This window comes from Rhopalosiphum maidis, chromosome 2 (genome assembly GCF_003676215.2).
Source record: "Rhopalosiphum maidis isolate BTI-1 chromosome 2, ASM367621v3, whole genome shotgun sequence".
Taxonomy (NCBI): Eukaryota; Metazoa; Arthropoda; class Insecta; order Hemiptera; family Aphididae; genus Rhopalosiphum; species Rhopalosiphum maidis.
Window position 1 is genome coordinate 49,928,927 of NC_040878.1, and position 24,053 is coordinate 49,952,979.

The 24,053-nt window shown below is 28.2% G+C and overlaps 1 protein-coding gene across 1 annotated transcript in view; it reads right to left on the reverse strand.

The window, feature by feature from the left end:
* Nucleotides 1-2,153: 2,153 nt before the first annotated feature.
* LOC113551473 overlaps nucleotides 2,154-24,053 on the reverse strand; it is a 51,909-nt gene continuing 30,009 nt past the window's right edge. Inside the window, exons 3-19 of the mRNA XM_026953729.1 lie at nucleotides 11,189-11,448; nucleotides 10,664-10,946; nucleotides 10,456-10,583; nucleotides 10,115-10,401; nucleotides 9,980-10,056; nucleotides 9,735-9,907; nucleotides 9,521-9,658; nucleotides 7,104-9,454; nucleotides 6,953-7,037; nucleotides 6,247-6,366; nucleotides 6,071-6,175; nucleotides 5,651-5,792; nucleotides 5,319-5,578; nucleotides 5,109-5,259; nucleotides 4,754-5,028; nucleotides 4,504-4,637; nucleotides 2,154-3,157 (exon numbers count right to left, since the gene is read on the reverse strand). Coding sequence (XP_026809530.1) covers nucleotides 2,990-3,157; nucleotides 4,504-4,637; nucleotides 4,754-5,028; nucleotides 5,109-5,259; nucleotides 5,319-5,578; nucleotides 5,651-5,792; nucleotides 6,071-6,175; nucleotides 6,247-6,366; nucleotides 6,953-7,037; nucleotides 7,104-9,454; nucleotides 9,521-9,658; nucleotides 9,735-9,907; nucleotides 9,980-10,056; nucleotides 10,115-10,401; nucleotides 10,456-10,583; nucleotides 10,664-10,946; nucleotides 11,189-11,390 — 5,079 coding nt within the window. The 5' untranslated portion in view covers nucleotides 11,391-11,448 and the 3' untranslated portion in view covers nucleotides 2,154-2,989. The remainder of the gene's footprint in view (nucleotides 3,158-4,503; nucleotides 4,638-4,753; nucleotides 5,029-5,108; nucleotides 5,260-5,318; nucleotides 5,579-5,650; nucleotides 5,793-6,070; nucleotides 6,176-6,246; nucleotides 6,367-6,952; nucleotides 7,038-7,103; nucleotides 9,455-9,520; nucleotides 9,659-9,734; nucleotides 9,908-9,979; nucleotides 10,057-10,114; nucleotides 10,402-10,455; nucleotides 10,584-10,663; nucleotides 10,947-11,188; nucleotides 11,449-24,053) is intronic.

Below are 24,053 nucleotides of genomic sequence, written 5' to 3' on the forward strand. Positions count from 1 at the left end.
TATAGTAACATTGCTCCTTTCCGTGTTGTCTGAATCCCCAAGTGCGTAGGTATCTATGATGATAGTGTAGTAATTCGTATCGAGTCCAATAAAAATATACAATACTACAATAGTTTGTATAATATTGCTATATAGTTTATAGTAAATACTTAGTATACCCATTCGTCTTACATCCTTGTAAAATTAGGCGCTATATGATATGATGGTACACACATATTTTTAAATGTTATCATCGTGTTATGAATATAATATATATATATATATATATGATATATATATATCATTTAAAAATGTTTATAATTTTGTAAATATAAAATATTTTAATATGTTATAGTTATTTTTAACGCGATATTACGAGAATTTATTTAGGGGTATTTATATTTTTGGGGAGTACATTATATATCAGCCATATAGGTACACGTACATCCCAACCATATACCTAACGCATGTCTATGATATTAATATACCTACTAATATTCATATTATAACATTATACGTTATAGAATAGACTATTTTAATATTTCGCTATTTTACTCTATTCTGTAATAGTATGATTAATGATTATATACGTATCACAATATAAACCTATGCTAATCCTATACTTAATCATTTAGTAATGAATATATATTACGTACCTACGGGAAGTTGTGTAGGTGTACACTGTATATTATAGAACTAGTTGTTCAGATTGTTTTGTTAAAAATAATATTTTTTTTTGTTTAAATTACCTATTTTATAAACATTTATACATATGTACAATATATTAACATTTTTGTTTCATTTTAATGCGCCTTCTTCTGCTAAAAATGTCCATAATGATTACTCGGTAATTGGTAAAGATATGGTAATGTTTTATACATTTTAAAATTTATGTTTGTTTTTTTTTTTTATAAGATTAACCCAATCCACACTTATATCACATAAAACATTTTGTTTCGAGTTAAAAAAAAATAAATTTACAATTACACAAGTCACAAAACCAATATTATTTTATTTGTTATTTTGCGCCTCGAGGCAACTGTTTCTGTTGCGCCTGTGTGGTAACTACGCCACTGTTAATATTATAATTTATAGATTTCATAATAATTTAGTATGCATAGGCGTCACTAGAGTCCAAATTCTGGGATAGCAAAAAAAAAATATCTACAACAAATTTATGCCTTCGGGTAGGCAGATTTAATATGTTTACGTAAATTTGGTTTTCGACAAAATCAAAATCGATTTTGGTTTTTGGTACACACCACACGGACATGCAAAATTTCAATCACGAACCTCGATCTTTAATCGACCATCGAACTGTTTAATTAATTGTTCAAATAGTATTTCATCGTAGTGAAACGAGACTTGATCACGTGCTGTCAGTTACCAGAATATTACGCGCTGTATCCAGGTAAGAAGCACAATCATTTATATTATATCATTCACGTAGGTTCCTTGTTGAAATGAGTTTGATACGCCTCTACGCTCTACTATTAATTAGAAATCAAAATATATTATACATATTTACATATCATAAAAGCGAGTCTACACTATAGTCACTATCAGACGTGTAGCTTGGGGGGGGGGGTGTTACATGTGTAGTAATAACTCCCCCCACCGTCACAGCCGAGGTATACTCATAGCTTTAAACTTTTTTTTTATTAATAATAATTTTTAGATTTTTTCTTATAAACCATTATCTATTCACTTGTAATCCGTTTGTACAATAATGTATACGTGAAGTTATTAATTGTATAATTTTGTTAATTAATTTCGAATAACACTCCCCTCCACTTTGAAATTCCTGGCTACGCGCCTGGCCACTATGACTTAAATGATAGCTGTTCTCATACTATCACTAGCATGCCGGGCACTAGCTTTAATAGACACGGCCTTATTATAAATGGGTAGAATTTAACAGGCGAATCACCAATTTTTGATTGGAAAGGAGGATGACGGCCCCAGTCCTTTTAGACAATTGTTTAGGTTAATTATTCGTTTTGCCTAGGTATAAAATAATCTTCTAACCAATATCATGTACATAATAAAAAAAAATATCAAATACTTACATTAAATAATTCCATAAAAATGAATAAAGCAAATAGCTAGTATGTAAATCAACTTTATTTAATTTAAAATCATACAATTAATACAAAATATTTATTTTATTTTAATATTGGGTATATTTTTATAGAAAAATCTAACTGATATTGGTAGTTCTGTATAATATATTAATATGTATTATTTTATGATTATACATATAATATATACATATAAATGTTGATACATCAAAGTGTATCAAACTTTAAAACAAATCACATCACTTATAAAGTTATAAAATAATAATATATTAAAATATAATATTCTTGAGCACAACTACAAAAATTTTATAATAATTACAAACAAGTATAAAAGATATAATTTTGGATTTAACGAGCGTTTACGTTGATGAGACCGTTGTACAACTGACATACAGTCGTTTAAACGAAACTAATGAAGCTTATAATATGATCGCGTGTCCAACACACGAAACAATGTAAACGGTCGACCGAAGGAACATGTTCGTATATATTATTATACTGGTTAATAATAAAATACAAAATAATAATAATAATAATAAATGGACGGATAATATTTTACAGACATGAATAATATTTCTATATGGCAACTCGCTGTATACTCGTGTCAAAAACATGCCGTATTATAAAAGCCTATGAATTAAAATATTAATTAACTGTATACATAATATACCATAAAATTAGATAGGTTTAAATGAGTAATTTCTCTTAAAACATAAGTAAAAAAAAAAATTTAAAGTAGGTACTTAAAAAATCAAAAACATTATATTATATAATATAAATATAATATAATATCCCATTTAAAAAAAAAAGTATAAATTACGACACTATAGATGATAATAATATAGCGATCGTCGTTTCATTATTATTATTAAATACTTTTATAATATTAATCATTTGGTCCCTTAGTGGGGATTGGCAGAGACAACATGTTATACACCAAATGCTATTGTGTTCTCTATCCATGGTACAGATTCTAAAATTGCGTTATAAAGCGATGGTTTTGATGATCGGCCGTAACCACCTCGGTAACTGAGCATGCCTTGTACCTGCCACAATCCGTTCTCTGCCAAACACATTAATGGTGATCCAATTTCCATCTGTAAAATAGCAACAATATATAATTAAATAACAACAACAAAAAAATCAATTAGTCTACAACAAATCTGGTTTGATTCATTTATCAATGGGCCATGATAAAATGGCCCATGTAGATGAATTATAAATTTATAAATAACAAAATTACATTGATAAATATATTTAAAATTAAACATGTTTTTGATAAATTTAATGGCTGACATACAAAATATTGTCGTTTAAAAGATTTTTGTTCACTTCACATAATATAATTTAATAAAATACATAATATACAACTCAGTTTTATAAATAAAACTAAGAGGTTTAATCATAAATGTACACATAATATTATTATAAATAGTATTTAGATACCACGGATGTTTGGATTTAAAAAACATTCATGAGTTTATTGAAACAGAGGTAATTTTATTATATTTTTTTAAACAATTTAATTAGCATTTAGATACTTTTAGTTCATATTTTAATTAATTAATCAATAAAAATTAATGATGATGATATAATATAAAATTGATAAAGGTTTTGTTGTATTTTATTGTTTTATTTTTATGTCAAATTAAAAACGGCTTTAAATTTAAATACACTACTTGTTAAATTAATATTTGTATGTAATATTAATTATTTAAAAAAAAGATATTGACTAAACAAAACCATTAACTAACATTTAATCAATATTCAATACCTGTATTTTATTTGAGAAATAAAAATAAACTATACAGTTATAGTAAATTAAATTTGAATTATAATTTATATTTGTGACGACCTCATTCTTTTAATTTAATTATAAACGGAAATGTATTTTTACAAATAAGTAACTTTATAAAATTGCTTACTATAGGTAATCTTAATTGCATTTTAATTAATTTATTTATCTATAATATTTTATTAGATTAAATGTATTTCAATTTTTTTTTTTTTTTACAAATATTACAACAATATTGATAATATTAAAATTATATAAATCTGTCTTTTAATACTTGAAAACTAAATGTTCATAATAATAAATTATACCAAGCTACTATTATAATAAGCAGTTCATGAATGGTTTGGTTAAATTAAATATATTTTTTAAAAACCATACAGTAATATAGTATGATACACTAACTATAATTGTATGTTAATTTTTGACTATCTCAAATGTTTGAGTTGAATACTGTACTAAGTTATTATACCATACATTTTTACAATTTAGCACATCACATTTGTATAACTTTGAAATATATAGGTAGATTGTACAATATACAATCAATACACGCCAATTTAATATTTTTACCAAAAATACTGCACCAGGTATCTATTGTTAAATTTTTGTATATGAATATTATTTATAAATTATAATTATAACACTTACATTACTGGCTTCCATTTCTCCCGAAGCAACACAAATTTCTTGTTCTGTCAGGAAACCATTAAAGTGTTTTGTTGAGTTACACAAATCTGTTTGCATTAATGGTTCGGATAAATAACGTGAAAACTGTTTGAAAACTGTAATTATAAAAATGAATATGTAGAATACAAACAGGACTATATAATTAAGAACATATTTTATTTAATTTATTATTAATTACAATTAACATAGTTTAGTTATACACAATACATACCTCCTGGAGACTCATAAGACCAACTGGCAGTGACACATGGTTGTTTGTTATCAACAACTTTTTCAGGTAGACAAATTGTATTAACTTCTTCTGATAAATCATACGGTGTGCTAAGTTCTACTAACACTGAGTCATTGAAATAGCGTAATTTTTCGAATTTCACTCCAGGGTGACTAATTATCCTAGAAACTGATCTTTTTGTTAAATTCTGTTCATTGGCTACTCGAGATTTGCTTGAAATTGCTTCCCATTGTTCAGGTGATAAAGATTCATCACTAAAATAAAAATAATACAATATTTTAGATTAAATAATTGTCATTAATTTATATTAGTTTTGATAAAAATATGTACTAACGTGGAATGTACACAGCTATAAGACGATAATATCCAATTCCGTTTTACAAGACTAGATGTACAAGATTTATGGGTTTTTGTGTTATGAAGGTAGACAACAGAAGGCCATATTTCCATTGATAGTGGATCTTTACCTCCAAAATCTCCACACACTAAAACATTAAGTAAACATTTCAATAAAATGTTAAACAAATGCAAAATTAAATCTTACAGTGCTTAGAAGAACATTTAATTTCCACAGTCTCACAAGACGTTGAAGCTACTTCAAGGTATTCTGTTAGACTCTTAGAATTATTTAAAGTCGAATTCTCTTTCAACTTAAGATAGCCTACTGAGTTTTCAGTAGAGTTTTCATTCGGTCGGAAATTTGTTGTTTTTGTTTCGGTAAATCCAAGACTTTGACACACAAAATTGCTCCAAGTTTCTGACCATTCATTACTGCACACCTTCATAGCAATTTCGCTTTCTTTTCTATTAATTAACAAAAATATTTATATATTATAAATTAATGAAAAATAAAATAAAAATCTATTGAATACATACTTAGCAAAAAGTTGAACACCATCAAGTTGAACACATTGCCATTCATCACTTTGGTCTGTACACTGTGGTACATTGTCACAAACTTGAGTTTTTGGAATACATTCAGAGCCCGTATTACATTTAAATTCATTGGAATTACATTCTAAAAATAAACCATGGTATGTTATTTATTTTATTTCTAATTCTAATTTTTTTTTGATTATAAACATTTTGTGACAATGGGAAACACAATGGTTCCCCATAACTAACATTATCATTTTAAAAAGTTTTTGAATATTATATATACATTAACATCATATAGATAATTAGGTAGTTCTTAATTATGACTTAACTATAATTCTAATTATTTCTCAAGTTTATTATAAACAATACAGTAACTAGTAATAAGTCTACATAATTACTATTAAAATTTATAAATACCACAATTTTGTTCGTCCTCTCCTTCAGAACAATCATTTACTCCATTACATCGTAAAGTACTCGAAATGCAATAGCTGTTAGAACATTGATACCCATTACAAGTACCTATAATACAAAATTATATAAATGTCATAATTTAGTATTTGTTTTCATATTTATATTATAAATAGTATTACTATTGCATTGTAGCTCATCTGAATGGTCATTACAATCAGATTTTCCATCACAAAAATATGATTCTGGTAAACACTGACCACCATTACATTGTTTTTCATCATTGGTACACTTCCATAAATCTATTATACAAACAATACCATATTAATAACATATTTTAGCATAAATTTATAAATACCTAGTTAAAAAATATATATAATACATACAGTGCCCAAAATGGAGTGTGGGGATGGAGCTCCTCTAATATTTATTAATTATTTTTTCACACACCCTAACTATATTTTTTTACTGGAACAAGGGGTGACACAAACTTTGTCTAAAATAATTTTTATTTAAATGTGGATTTCAATTTACATCAATTGTATAACTAATTTTACGGTTTTTAATATCAAAAACAATAATATTATTAATTTTGTTATTTATTTAGTATATTGAATAAATTATGTATGTTGATTATTATTATTTTTTTATTTTCTACTATAACATGTAAATTGTGTGTATTCTTATCAAAATATATTATATTTGGTTTTTAAATATCTGAGTAGCAGAAAAGTGGTAATCAAAATATAAGTTTGGTGATGGGGAGGGGGGCAATTATGCGTTTGGAACACCGTTTTTAAATCGTTGGATTGAGCTCCTACTTAATTTTTTCAATTTAACCACTGCATATATTATATATATATATAAATACAAATATTGTACACAAACCACAAGATTGTTCATCACTGCCATCTTCACATTCCATTATATTATTGCAGACTAGATTTCTTTGTAGACACTCTCCACTTTTACACTGATAAAAAATAATATTGATAATTTAAAAAATTAAATATTTAAATAATAATTAAACTTTTATTACCTGGAAATTTCCAGAACAAGCATTTTCGGCACAGTCATTTTCATCTGAGTTATCAGTACAATCTTTATTTGTGTCACACCTTGAAGATATTTTTATACAATATGTACCATCTTTGGTTGTACCATTAATACACTGGAATTGTCCTTCTTCACATTTGTTGGAATTAAATAATTCTGGCATCATTTCCATGACATCAGATTTATTATTTTTTTTGTTTTCTTTTTCTGTTTTTGTTTTGTTTCTTTTTGTAAATCCCGTATCAGATAAATAAAATTCAGGATTTTTGGATGTCTTCTTGTCTTTTTTCTTTGATTCTGGTTTTTGGTATAAATCTAATGCACTCATATTATCATTTTCATCAACAACAACATCTGATGATAAGCTTGATTCACTTGAGTTTTTTATAATTTGATCAATCGCATCTTGTTCATCAGGTGAACTGTTTTCGTTGAAATTGTCTATATTACTTTCTGTAGATGTACTTGAAACTTCAATATGAGGGGAATTAGTCATCTGATCTTCCAGGGATGTTAAAGACTGTAATTTTTTAGTAGGGTCGGGTATACTAGTTTTTTCTAAAGTTATCAAATCATCTGAATGTTTTTTTTCTAAAGAATTTGGATCTGCTGAACTATGTAATGGCTTAATTAATTCTTGATCTATCGTTGAAGGCATAGTGGTCATGTCAATATATTCAGTAACATGTTCATTTGTAATATTTTCAAATTCTTTCATAGGTATATTTATATTTTCTTTGATAGTTGAACTTGCATCTATGGTTGAAACTGTTACTACACCTGATAAATCTTTTACGTTATCTAAAATAGTTATTTCTGGCATTTCAGTTATTTCTTCAACTGGACTTTTAGTTTGGGATTCTGATATTAAATCAATGATAGTAGATTTATTTTCAGATTTCAATTCCATTTGTTCAAAACCTAAAGCTTCTGTCTTTATTTTGTCTTCCATAGATCCATTTTCTTTTTCAGTTACTTCCAGATCACTAGGTAACTTAGGAATACTTGGAATACTAGATAAAGTAGTAGTCAACCAGTTTTCAGTTATAGATGGAACTATAGTGGTTTCTTCTGAATCATTCAAGTTAATATCAAGTAATGATTCAGAACTTTCTGCAGGTTTAGAATTCTCTTTAGTTGCCGACTCGGTTTTTACTTCAAATTCAGTTTCTGTTGATACACTATAAGTTACTTCTGGTTTGATTTCATGACTGAATACTTCATCTGAATGTGATTTTGCTTCTCTATCAGATTGATCAATATTTAAAATTGATTTTTCTGACGAAGAACTTGAAGATGAGTTATTATTTTGATCAACAGGATCTGATTCAGAACTAATGTCGACATCTGATAACGATTCAAAGTTATCAATAGAACCTTTTGAATCTTGTTCTACGCTAGGTACCGGTTCTGGTTTTGAATTAAGTTCCGATTGTGTTTTTATTTCTGGTTCTGAACTAGGCTCTGGTTCTGCATTTACTTTTGGTTCTGAACTGGGCTCTGGTTCTGCTTTTACTTCTGGTTCTGAGGTAGGTTCGGGTTCAGGGTTGATTCCAGGTATTAAACTTGGCTCTGGTTCAGATTTAACTTCAGGTTCTGAACTATGCTTTGGTTCAGCATTGACTTCAGGTACTGGACTTGGCTCTGGCTCTGCTTTAACTTTTGGTTCGGAAGTAGGTTCAGGTTCCGGTTTGACTTCAGGTATTAAACTTGGCTCTGGTTCAGATTTGACTTCAGATACTGAACTTGGCTCCGGTTCAGCTTTGACTTCAGATATTAAATTTGGCTGTGGTTCAGCTTTTACTTCTGGTTCTGGTTCAGCTTTTACTTCTGGTTCTGGTTCAACTTTTGTTTCGGATACTAAACCTGGCTGCGGTTCAGCTTTTACTTCTGGTTCTGAATTAGGTTCTGGTTCAGCTTTTGTCTCAGATACTAAACCTGGCTGCGGTTCAACTCTTACTTCTGGTTCTGAAGTAGGTTCCGGTTCAGATTTGACTTCAGGTACTGAACTTGGATGTGGTTCTGCTTTTGCTTCTGGTTCTGGACTTGGCTTTGGTTCAGGTTCTACTTCAGGTACGGAACTTGGCTCATGTTCAGGTTCTACTTCAGCTACTTCTATTGTTGGTTTTGAACTAGGTTCTGGTTCAGCTATCACTTCAGGTTCTGAATTAGGTTCAGGTATTGAACTTGGTTCAGGTTCTGCCTTTAATTCAGGTTCTACGTCTGATTTTGATTCAGGTACCGAACTAGGTTCAAGTTCCGGGAATGAATCATAATCTCCATCGTGCTTATCATCATGAACGTTAATATCATCTATATTATCATTATTTACATCTAAAAAGAAATATATATTTATAAAATATGAATTTTAAACACTTTTAATTGTGTATATACGCTTACTAATTCGTTTGCAGTCTTTCATATTCTCACTTATGGTGAGTTCAGACGGACATAAACATACAAAATCTAAACTTGTATAATCGTAAGAACAGTAATGTGAACATTTTCCGTTATTTATTTTGCATTTATCCAAAACAGCTATAAATATAATAATATGGTTTAAATATTGTATTATTTATACAAAATAAGGTACCTAGTGTTTATTTTTACTTACGATCTGAGCGCAATCTATGGATGGGAACTCTATAATTGTATAAAAATCCATTAGTCTCTCGTAAATAACTATCCAATCGAGTGTAAAGAGTAACTGCATCAATGAGATCCTGTGGTTCACTGTCATCTTTATATTCCCAGCCTATTCTATACTTAGCTACAACACTTCCAGAACTATATAATAAATAAATAGTTAGTTAATTAAAGTTATTCCGTTTAAATCCATAGTTAATAAACAAGACTTACGAAAATTCAAAAACTTTAATATGTATATCATCAGTAACACTATTTAATGGTTGGTTTTTAAAAAGAGCATTTTTTAGCTGAAATCATATGAAATATTATAGTAATAATACAAATTTTAATTTAACGACTTATTACCTCGGTTTCTATTGAACTAGCTAATGTTATAAACTCTGTAGATGATCTGTTTGCTAAGTCAGGAGTAAATTGCATATTGTCGATAACAATTTCACCTTGCACGGTTCTAGGAAGGTACACTCCTGACATATCAGTGGTTGGAAGGCTGAATGGACTCGAGCTATCTATACTAGGAGGGGGGCTGACTGATGAGAAATGTCCATGGTGATTACCAAAACCAGCGATTTTCTCGTTCTCCATGAAATTTCGACTCTCCACTGCGGTTTCGTTATTGAATATTACACCAGCTAAAAAAACATGGGATTAATTTTAAATTTATAATATAAATCGATTTTACTTACTTGACGCTAAGATTGCGACAATGACAGCAGCAGCTAATAATACTAAGCCAAAGACCCAACAAATAAATGGTTTTTTAGATTGATTCATATCTCGTTTATCTTTGGTTACATACAGTTTTTCTCCACCCCTGTAATAAATCATAAACGTATAACGAACATAAAATTATAATTTACCAGAATTAATTCATTATTTATGTAAAACACTAACCTAATGTATTTTTTGTGCTCATTCACAGGGATAAAGTAATCATCGTACGTATCATTCATATTGACGGCAGTTTCTTTTTTTTTCTTGGGAACTCCGTTTTCTTTGCCATTAATGCTTTTAGCAAACGGTTTCATATTAATTAACTCTAAATTCACAGCTTCAGCCATTTTATCCTTTTCTTGATTAACGGTACCATTATGCCCGTTAGTAATAGGTTTTGGTACATCAGTTTTATCAGTCTCAAAGCTCGGGTTATCAATACCCGTGCGAGGTGTTTCCATTTCTATAAAAAGTAAAAACGCATATAATATCCATATCATTTACACATCAAAGGTTATTTTTATAAATATTTAAAGAAATATTATTCAATATAACATAATGTATTTTAAAATAACATGAGTCAAATTTTACGAAAATCTCATAAACTCAGAATTAAATAAAAATAATAAAATATGTAAGTTGGGAATATCAAACAATTTTTGAATATTTTTCACATTAAAAGTCAATTTTATTATACAAAAATACCTCTGGAAAAGTCGGGCACGTCTATAATGAGTTTAGCGTCACCAGCGGATGATTCTGGATAGGAATTATCTAAACCACTATCAGCATGGGACGAAGACGGTGGTGACACTCTATGGTTGACAACCGTTCGATCACCGTCGTATAAGGTAGTCACCGAATTCTCTTGCACGTAGTTTGTGTTACCGCCACTGGTTGTCGACATGTCCCCGTAGTCCCCTGTAATCACTCAGATTTCCACAGACAATACTACCATGTCAAACCTGTAAAATTTATTTAAGATTAATTGACGTATTAAAAATTATTTTGCAAACAAACTAAATAATTATATTTACTATAATATAAAGTGTATAAAATAATATTGTAGACTAAGGGAAGACTTAATTATTATAGGTAAATCGGATTTTATATACGCAAATATATACCTAACGTGAACTCTATATGACACCCCAGCTGTATACTTATCAATATATAAGATTAGTGAGAAGGCTTTATAATCTAAACGAGTTATGTCATCAGATAGTTAAATAAAAATTAGAAAGGAAAATAAAGCCTACTAGTATTAGATAAAAAAACATGCAATAGTTTATTTGCTTTTAGTAGTTAATTAAATAAATTAAATTAATTAATTAAATAAAAATATTTTCATATTTATCATAATAATAAATATATTTTAAGACAATTTACTACACAATGTTGGTATTATCAATGTAATAGAATATATGTATTAATATAATTTTAAATTTTATAAAGACATATGTAATATAACATAATACAAAAAAATATATGCAGTTAGGTTATATTATTATCGAGAAATATGAAAAATACATATCACAATTATTTTCATAAACATTAAAAGATCAATGCTTTGGAAAATTTATCAATATAATGAAAACATATAAATAATTTTGTAATTAAAAATTTATAGTTAAATGATTTCATGTTCATTAAAAGTTAATACAATATTTCTCATACATTGTTCTAAGCTTTTGACAGCTACCTAAATACCTTAAAAAGTAAAGTACAATTTTTAGACATTTTGCTGTGATTTAAAAAATATATTTTCAAGGACTTTTAATCAATAAGTACATTATTATTATTCACTTAATACAGTGAAGTATTCAATATAATATTTAGATTAATTTAAGCTATTTATATCTAGAACCTATTCCATTCCACTATAGGTAGGAATTTATAGTTATAGCAAGTAATATTATAATAATAAAAGCGAATTTATAAACAAATTACGAGTTCGTAGTTCAACCAACCTTATAAAGAATCAAAAAAATAAATCACTACTTAATATCAAAATAGATATAATGTAGTAAAATATCCTTAGAAATATAGGTTGACAGTATCATTTTTCATCGTAAACGATTATTTATCATTGCATTTAAATTAACACGTCCATAAACGCGACAACTCAATTAAAATTCATTATTCAAATATACGCAGTAGATAAACAAATAATTATTTTAAATCGATGAAAATAATATTTAAATTTCTTAATATCAATTAAAACTAATTTAATTATTCCATGCATAATATACTAATACAGATTTATGTTATATACATATTATATTTGTCATATCTTGGATGGAGACAAAAATGTCCTGTAAAGAAGCTGAACACAGAACTTGTATAGAAAGCTGTCCATAGGATAACAAGACATAAAACAACTGTAGACGTTTTGGGATAGGTATCACAAATCGTATTGAATGTTTTGATACTGGGGATATATATAGTTTTCATAACGATTTATAAATGGACTAGTAACTAACTACTTTTCATACATCGATGAACCTCGGTACAAATAATATAAGCGCGATCTCTTTCCCATGCAGTTTATACATAACTTAAGCAAACAATATCTCTATAATTTTTTTTATTATCATTATTATAAAAGTGTGTACTATATTATGTCTTCATTTTCTAGTTTTTCGATAAAACGTATTTACTAATATCTTAACGAATTTGTAAGAATCCTGGTTGAATCTTCTTAATCTGAGTGATAATTTTTAACTAAATGAGGTCAAAAGTATATACAATAAACAGAACCATTTGAAATTTAAATCACAATTGGAGTATTGAATTCTATACCAATGAAAACCACCAATTGGTATATTATAGCGTGTCGCTAATGACTAACCACCGTTTAGTGTGCGTTATAATACAATTTCTTATGAACTATAGGTGCACTAGAAAATGACTGGTGTCATCACCTGTGAAAAGAATAAAAGAATTGTATAATAAACACATTAACTGATCTACTGACGGACGAATTTCAATAATTTGTCAAAATTATTTATGACTTAGAGTTAAGCCAAGGCGGTTAGATATAATTGTGTATATTGTTTAACATAAAAAAAATATATTTTTTTTCTACTTATTTGTGTCACAAGGTTAAATTCACCTCAAAACCAACGGAAATTGAATTATTTAATGACAAATATCTAAAGACAAAATTTTCTATTTTACAATTGATCATCACTTAAGATAAAATTTTCTATTTTACAAATGATCACTTAAGATCAATTCAACGATTTTAAAAAAAAGTTGTTATGTATAAAATAATTCATTTGATAATTTTTAAAAAACGTATAAATTAGTTATGGGTATACCTATTATTAAATAAATATAATAATATTATGTATACCTACATGTATTTTTCATAAAACTAATAAAGTTCATTAACTTAAATATAGCTAATTTATTTAGCTTATAAAATTATATTTATTGCTAGTTTAAATAAAAATATAAATTATCAAGCAATATTTTTATCTCAATATTTTATCCATAAAGTACTTTTCTCTTTAGAATTATTTAAAAAAACTACTAATATGAAATTACTTTGATATTTACATTATACCAGTTTTCAAAAAATGCTATCTTTATTTTGTCTATAATTCAAAAAGAAATTACCGCAAAGAATTTATTCTTACTAACATTTTACGCACAATATATTTTATACATGTTTGAAGTTCATTATTCTATTTTTAAATAACCATTTTCAATTGCCATATAATATAATATTATGTATTCAGAGATTAAGCTTTAGCATTTTTTATTATTTTGAGTATTTTAAATAAAATGTTATATTAATTAAATGTATAAAATTAAAATAAATGTAATTAAATGTAATTTTTTTTTACTTGGTAAAAGTGAAATATTGCAATTTTAAAAGTGTTTTAAAAAGGCTGAAGAATGTTAAGAGCCTTACGATAAAGTTTCTCTGAAAAGCTGGCAACCTGACCCACCCAGTCTTGAAAAGTCTACGAATCACGCCAAAAGTAATCAATTCGTTTTGTTATAGGATTCCAAAAAATTGAGGGTAAAGGAGCAAATAGGTTTGGCAACTTTCCAACCAATAGTTCGTATTTTCGAAAAAAAAATAGATAAATAAGTCGAATCGAACGAAAAAATCGAAACGTTTTTAACGAAAACAATTTACGGAAAATACGCGTCATCATAATAAAAATCGGGCAATTGTTTAATCTCGATTTTTTTGGGCACATTTATAACTTACAAGTAGTATGTATCATGTATTTACAAAGTTGAAAAGGTTACAGCATATTATAAGCGTGAGGCATTTAACGGTGATATTCGATTGTCCAACAAACCGATACGGCCTTCACTAGCCAAATCGTGTAAATATTATCGTATTATATTCTTTGTAGCTATATTGTTATTTATCATTATTATTTGGCGGCCAACAAAATTTAGTATATTTTGATTTCGTAATTTCCTTTACAGTTTGTCTTAGGTGTGTGTACCTATTTCCAATTACATTTTCCCGGATAGTTTCCGCAGCACATTATATATTATATTAATATTTGTAAACACAGTAGGTACCTATACACGGTGTTACCAATGTCTAGACGGATAAATTGTTTTCAGCGGTAGGTATACGTGTCCAATCGGACTATTATTACATTATAACGAGACTGTCTCGGGGAGGGGTTGGACACGCGTGTGCGGGAGAGGTCCAGCCGGAAAGGTGAAAGTGGTCGCTGGGTAACGGACGCGCCTAAGGACAGGGTCTCTCAACACGTGTGTAGAACTACATTGTCCAACAACTTTTGAATGGAATTTTTTCCGAAAACTGGACTGCCGTCGGGTTGGATTGCGCATGAAAATAAATAAAAATAATAATATTATACGAATTCGGAGGCCGTGAACTCGTTGTTTTGCGGTCAACCCTATGCGATAATTATATAATATATTATAATACATAAAAGTCGCAATACAATTTTCGGAGAGTACCTGAACTTAAAAAATATTAAAATAGTATTATGAAAACTAATTTACTTATTACTCATAATATAATTTTATTTTTTTATAGGTGGGTACTTCTTAATCAAATTCAGCGTATCGACGAATTAAAATTTTAAAAGATTCATAAATCATTCATAGTTATATATTTTTATTAAATTGTACGCGTATAGATTATAAAATACAATTATATTATACATAACATAGATATAACATATATAATATCGAGTCTTTTTAATCAAAATCCTGTGTGCATCACCAAGACCCGACAAGCGTCTTAAATAATGTTTATCCGTCATACCACAAAACGTGATCCGGCTCTCCCCTAAATTCCGTATACTCGCACGCGCAGTGCTATGTACAAATTATTAACCTATTTATAATATTGTTATCATTTTGATAAACGAATATTCTTTGCATATCCCGCGGGGCTATAACGTAATATAAAACGGAAATTACAACGCACCGCGGCCATCGTGATTATAATTGTGATTAGACGATAATTTTATTTAGAGATAAAAAATATATTTTTCGTGTGTCTCGAGCGTTGTAATTTCCAGTAAAAATATTAAGACAAGACAACTGTAAACTGCGAATAGCTATCGGTGTTTAACGATAGAATTGTCATATGCATGTTAACGACGGCTAGACAATATAATTATTACTTATAATATTATACTTATTTTTATATATTTGTCTATGTAATGACAACTGTTGATATATTCAACATTTGCTCTTTTTTAAAAATGTATGGTATATTTATCTTAACGGAAGGCAACAAATATTATCGTTTTCTACCAAAATATATTATTAAAATACTATTTTATTCGATTGATTCAAGATACAATATTCTAAATATATAAATTTAATAAAATTGCGACAATCGTTACTGTTAAAATAAATTTTCAAAGGCTGTGGTTAGTGGTTAAATTGCAATGTTTAATAATAATACGAATTGGTAAAGAAAACATATACATAATAATACAATATATATGATATATAAATTATCGTCTAGAAATTACTACAATAAGATTCGTACCATTATAATTTTTCAGACAGTATTGTACGTATTCCAAACATGATTACGTGTACCTAAGACCATTATGTCACCTATTTATATTATATATATATATGTATAGAAAACTTGGCCCGATTCAAATAGTATAAAAGAATGAATACGTTTTGGTGGTAGACAACAATGATTTTGGTTTTAGTATACAAAGAAAAACGGAAGTATTCGTGTATGCGGTTTTATGGTAGGGTGGAGAATAAAACAAAAAAATTAAGTTCTGGTGTAGTGAAATAATAACTATGCACGCAGGTACAAAAGGTGAACCGAGAAAATAAGTTTTAATGCATTTCAGGAAACTCCGGTATTATATAATATACCTTAATCGCAATCCCTAGCTATTTATCTCGGCCTTATGGTGCCGTTGTTGGTATATATATAGTATATAGTATACAAGCTACGTTTGAATATTCCAAGTTTGCACAATCTGTGCGATGACAGAAAGTTGAATATTTATTTTATTTGGGTCACCCTTGAAAACACAGCGTCAGATGTCATATAATATTATATTTAATTGGTGTCCAAGTTTCTTGGGTAAATTATATTATATACAATACATCGAAGAGACAGAGTTGAATTTTTGAAATTCTCGAGGTGATACATGAAATCATTTCTATTACGCAGATCGAACTATCACAACAACGCCGAAGGTCGTAAAATGCAAAACCACAATTTAATTTTTGATTTTCTCATTTCTTCAACGACAAACTGCATCGCTCTGCTGCAGGCGCACCGTCTCATCGATGAGTAGATATATAAATAGCCGTATAAAATGTACACAGTAGCAACAACAAACGCGGAACACATACTTAATATTATAATGATATATCATACGAAATTTGAGGCTCATTGGATTTCGATGTGATGCGGCGGCCAGCAGAGGTGTTCTCGTTTACCTTGATAATATTGTAATGCGTATTACACATGCGCGTAAAAAATAAATAATATTATACATGTTTTTGTGTGTATGATCGTCCCATACATACATAATAGTGTGGTGTTACCGCACGTGTACACGTATTACATGATATCGAGACGGTATCGTTTACCATATATTTCGCTGCTGCAGTGTGGGAAAAATTATCACGCGCGTGTATTCTACTATACGATTTTGCAGACCTATCGGTGGGTAGGTATACTACTTAATATAATATCTCCAGATTGTATACCAACCGATAAGGCATATCGCGTTGCCGATGTTTAGGCGAAAATATAGGTAATTAAATCAATTGATGATGGAGCCCTATGAACGAAAATGGACGTGAGAAAGCATTACTCTTGACTCAGAAACTCCAAAATAACTCTATAGGTACAGTAAAAAAAAAATAAATAAATAAATAAAAACTTTTTTTAGGATATGTGTTGGCAGTCAGGAATCACTCAGGACATTCATTATGTTACGTTTGATTATTAATTAATAATCACAATTTAAATTGATTTTCCTGTTAGATATGGCAAATCGATTTAAGACTATCTATAATTAATTATTATATTACATCGATATTCATATTGACTATTAAGTATTCCTAAGCTTGGATACTAAACAGCCTTTGCAACATTGTCAACTTTAGCTACGTTTTGTACTTGTTTGCACGGAGGACACAACGGTCCTTCATGTTTTACATAGTAAAGCAAACTAGGAGAATCAATTAGAAATATAATTAATTATTATGAACAAATTTCTACAGTTTTATTATTTTTTATTTTTTATATTGATCGATTTTGAAGAAGGTTTAATTTCTTTAAAAGTGGCCGATTCTTCTTAAATCCCACCCTATATGCGCCTATAGTCGTCGAATTAACAGTATGCGTTTTGGACTTACGTGAAACGTCTATTGAAGTACCACCTTTACATGATTTTCAGCGTTATCGTCGTCACGTCGTCGCGAATAAATTATCCCTTTCAGTGCGATTATAAACCTGAGTTAGTTATGGGCGGCTAATAAGTGGCTTAATGGTAGCGTTACTAATTATTATGTATATGACGTCAAAGAAAGTAAAACATAATTTACCAAACCTAATATATAATAAATTATAATATTATAATATTATATATTTATATATCGCTATATAATATTAAGAAAAAATACAAGACACATACTGCCTACACATCGATTGTAAGTACCAACATTTATGATAATGACTATCCACAATTTATAAAACTATACAAGTATCTATATATTATAGTTAGTCTTATTCAATATATTTACAGCTAAAAGTCCAGATTTTTAAACAACTGTTAAAAATATAAAATAGTATGCATCAAAAATGTTTAAAACATGCTCTTATGTAAAATATAAAAATAATTTTTTCTTTAAATTTTTATCGATGTTTCTTACTTAAAAAATTAAACGGTAAAAATCCTAAAATTATACTTTAATTGAGTTATCAATATTCATACACGTGGAATAGAAATATTTAAATTATAAAATATAACAAGAACAACAAAGATGATTATGTTACATTAACTTAAATTGTTCGTATTGAGTTTTCTCAAGAAATGTTAAAATCATTAGTTTTTACTATATAATTAAGTTGTTCATACAAATACCATTACCAGAAAATATTTTGTCGAATTATTATTTATACATGTAAAGATAATTAACATTGGATTACACATAACGAAAATAGAAATTCCAAAAAATCGTAATTTGCCTGCAGCAGCAATAAATGAATAGTATAAATAACACTATTAACAATTATTATATGAACTATTAAGGGAAAGAACAAGAAAATTTGAAACTTATGTAAACAGGTATAAGCGAAGAATACAAATTGAATATTATAGATCTATTTTATTTTACGTCATATAATTTTATAAAATAGTTTAAAATAGGTATTAGGTATTAAGTACGCTAACCTAACTCAACCTAAAATAATGGAAAAATTTTAAGCTTCTACGTAAGTATAATATAAATTAAATAATAATAATTTGAAAGTTTTAATTAAAATTGTTAGATCACTTCAGTAAGTTATTTTAAATATTTTAGATTATATTGAAGCAATTTTGTTTATTTTACCAAATAGATTTTGTTACTAGTATTATTTTAAGTCTGTGTCGATGACCTCTAAAATATAGTAGATTATTGATAGAAAACATCCGGTACCACGATTTTATATACCTATTTATTTTTGACACATCCATGACGACAACAATATGAGCTACGGATCGTTATAAAAACCTTGTTTATTTTTGAAAAATAACTAACATTGGTTAACGGTTACGTCGGTTACGTAAGTTAATGAGCTAAATTTATTGTATAGATATTATTATTGAACCTGTGAATGAATTATTTATAAAAACTTCCTTTTTACGCGACGAAATTTAGCGAGAACTACTACGGTGGTTAAAATAATATTACGAAGCCCAGATAGAACATGTAGATGTTTTATATAGATACATATAATCAATGTTCCACAACACACCGAATTTTTGAAAAATTATAGCGTTGAATAAATCGAGACTTTTATTTTATGGAGCAAATTATTATTATTATTTGGGTCCGAAATGGATAAATTAATGCACTTTATACAAATAAATCAAAACTGTTAAATTACTTTTAATTAGGAAATTACGTATATAATAAAGTATAAACAATAAAGTTAAAATTTAAAGTAACATGACTATTAGTACGACACTATAACTATATGATGATTATTGAAACTATGATCCGGTACAAGGATAAGGTCAATCGGTAACTATATGAATTATATGATATAACGTATTTCCTATTACTATAGTTATAAACAATGACTATTAGGTTTCATACAAATCGTATTCATTTTATTTACCTATTGGTATAGTATAAAACTTCCCACAAACATCGATGGATGACGCCAATCTGTACACCATTAAACAATTTCAACTCGAGGTTAACCGACTAGGTATATTGCGTACTCGGTTTTTATAATAATACGATACCTAACCATTATGGCGTGCTCCATAATAATAAGCTCTAAAAATCAGGAAGCAGAAGAATTTTTAATGCATAATTTATTGAAGGATATATATAAGCAGTAATGGTATCTTCTCTCATAACTTTAAGAAGAGTTAATTTTATATTACTTTTATCGTATATATGTATACCTTCTTAGATCAAATTGATACGAATGCCACAGTACATATATACACAACTCGAAGAGATACTATGTACGAATAATATTCATCTCATTTTGTAATTAGTTTTCAAAAGACATTTAATAAATATTTTTATAATTTTAATTTTATAAAATTTTATTTTTAAACTATTGAGGTCGATTTGTTAATACTAACGATCTAATTTTATGACACGTTAAATATTAATAAGTTCTACCTAGTTAAAAGACCTTCGATACATACATATATTATAGCATCGTGATCTCATAGTTCAATAATCTTAATAGGAATTCCAACACGATTCAATGTTTTCGTAACGTTCGCAAATAATCGAATTTATAAACTTGAGTTTATCAACTTTCTATAGCTCTAAGGATTTTCATTAAACTTCACGTACCCGTGTAGCATATCATATTTTCCCTTAACCTCGACCTTTGCAAACGTCAAATTGATTTAATCATATCATCACAATAAGAATATAAATCAATTACGATATTTAATTACTTATTGAACTGGAATATTGATTAGTTTCACTTTTAATAAATGACCCAAAACCTCGGACACGTGGGATTGTTGGACGAAATTCAATATATTGGACCAAACTGGTTTCCAATGTATACATACTGGCAAATACCCATAAAAATCTTAACATATGACAAAACCTCGCCGAATGTTAATAGTATTACCAAACATCGTGTTATTTGTGTGCATAAAAAAATGTATTATAAATGAAAAAAAATTGACCGAAAGTAATTTGTTTGCTTGTCTCAAACCGGTTACCTTCCAAGGCTGTCATTTAAATACTGAGTTCCATAAGGTAATGGGATATATATATATATCATGGTACCCAGTGTACCGGTGGTGTTATCGAATGGCGAGTACAATTATTTCATAATATCAAAATATCATACATTATAATAACTATATTATGTTAAAATAAATACGGTAAATTTTTCTTTCAATGCGTCTTATAAAAATTTTATATTGTAACATAATATGAATAAATAATCTGATAATTTATATAGCACAAGCAATATTATAGACTTTTCGTATTAGATTTACCACATGTTTGCCCATAACTATTATATTATCGTCTTAAGGTAGGATTTTGAGCAATACACGAAAAGTGGTAAGTTGTTGGCCACATCACACACACACACGTTTTCCTATATACCAGATCATGGTATTATTATTGTAGATTTGTAGGTATATTATATCATTATATTCTAACAGTCTTAACGAATTCCTTGACATAATAATTCGTTGTGCAGCCGCGGGTGCAGCACATATTTTAGCATTATTATATATTATATCTACCTAACCATTATTATTGTTATTATTGTAGGTCGTTCGTTACACATTCCTGGTGTTTAACAAACGTTGCATAACTGAAGGAAACGAAATTCTCCCACCCACGTGACTAATATCGTTATATGAGTGACGTGTACACACGTCGACTTGCATGTTTATCAATTATCACTAAGCGAGAAGCTCAGAACGTATTGGTCATACGACCAACGATAGCTTGTTCAGTAATCTCGGAGAAAGATCAGTTAAATGGCAATTAAAAACGAACAGCGTTCTTAAGTGTCGTTTTAGAATAAACAATAGGCGAATGCATTATAAGTAGCACGTTTACAAGTATTTAACTCTCAGTACTTTATAATAATACGGCATAGACGTCTAGATAGATACTTTCACGAAACACGGCTATGACACAAATACGTCGGTACCCGTCCTCAAAGGAATCAATTCCTACTTTAGCCAGTGCTACGTGCGTCTTATATTAGGTTTAATAATACGCACTACGTATTACCTATAATACATGTATTGAAATAAGTCGATTTATTTCCCCTTCAATCGAGCACAGCGATGTCATCCTCTGCGTTGACAACATTCAATACAATTCAATCAAATCGTAAGCGTTTTAAGCGACGTTTTAACGTTCGATTTTCGATTCATGTAAACATAGATTATAAATGTATATACTTATGTATATATAACACTATTCTGTATTTATTAATATCTCATATACATTCACAATAATGGGACAAAATAAATATTTGTAATATATTATGCTTATTGTACTCGTAGTAAAGTTATTGATACGATTTTCTAACTAACACACAGTGAAACATATATTTTATATCTTGTATTTACTATTTTATTTGATCACGTTATTTAAACTGTTAGTAATGACAAACTAAACATGTATATAGCTCTATACCGTTTTAGTAACAAATTTATTGTACATACATCCATACACACGATATATATATATATATATATATATATATGTTGACAGTTATTACAGGTTTTTTTTAATCTTCTTTCTTAATCACATCTAAAAGTGTTAAAATACCATGAATTAAGAAATAGATACGTTTTACAAGTAACGAATTAATGAATGAATCTTAAACATTTCGTGTCATTATGACCAGTTGCTAATTTTAGTACAGTTGCATAACTTTTTCTTAACGATATATCTCATGATAACATATTCTATATTAATAATATTATAGTTGTACGTTTCCAAATAAAAACCGCTTAGTTTATAGATGTCTATAATATTGTACAAGAATTTGGTTTCTGGTCATTTATTTATTGTACCTATTCTTAAATTTTGTTATCTTTCTTTCATAATCATTTCTATACAATAAAATAAATCGTACTATCAGTTGTTATACACACGTATCAACAGGTATGTAGTAATGTTTGATAAATCATTCGAATCATTGAAATATTTGAATACAAGGGTATACACGGGAGTTTCAATAGCTCTAATAATAATGGTCTACCTATATCATATAATGACCGAAATACAACAAAAATGGATAAAGGGCATTTTTCTCAGCTAGAATGTACAAAAAAAACCTTCACCGGACAATAACCAATATTCTATGGTATACAATATGTACCTGCTGATACACCTGGTAGGGTCGTTATTATACCTGCGAGTAGGTTACAAACGTGCCCTTTCAGGAGTATACATATAACATTAAACGATGCGCGATGTTTGAAATGTGAAATGAGTTTTCTCTAAAACGTGAGAATAAACGCAGCAGTGATAGAAAAAATAAAGATACTAATGTAGGTTACAAATGTTTTTTTTTCTCGAGGACTTTATTTTCAATTTAAAATGTATTATTACGCCGCGTTTAAAACGTTAATCTCAAATTGTACAAATTTAATGAATACATTCAAATAAACATCTCATTGAGTACTAATGGTGTCCGCTATATCTAAATGTCGGTACATTAAAAAAAAAAAAATTATTTAATTCAAATATAGATTTAACATGAACGTAGAATAACAAAAATGATTATATTTTGAGCTGTTCAGTTATTTTTACAAATCTGTAGTTGAAAGAATATATGCGTGTTATTGTATTAATAACTTGGAGAAAACATATGAGTTCCAGTCAGGAATTT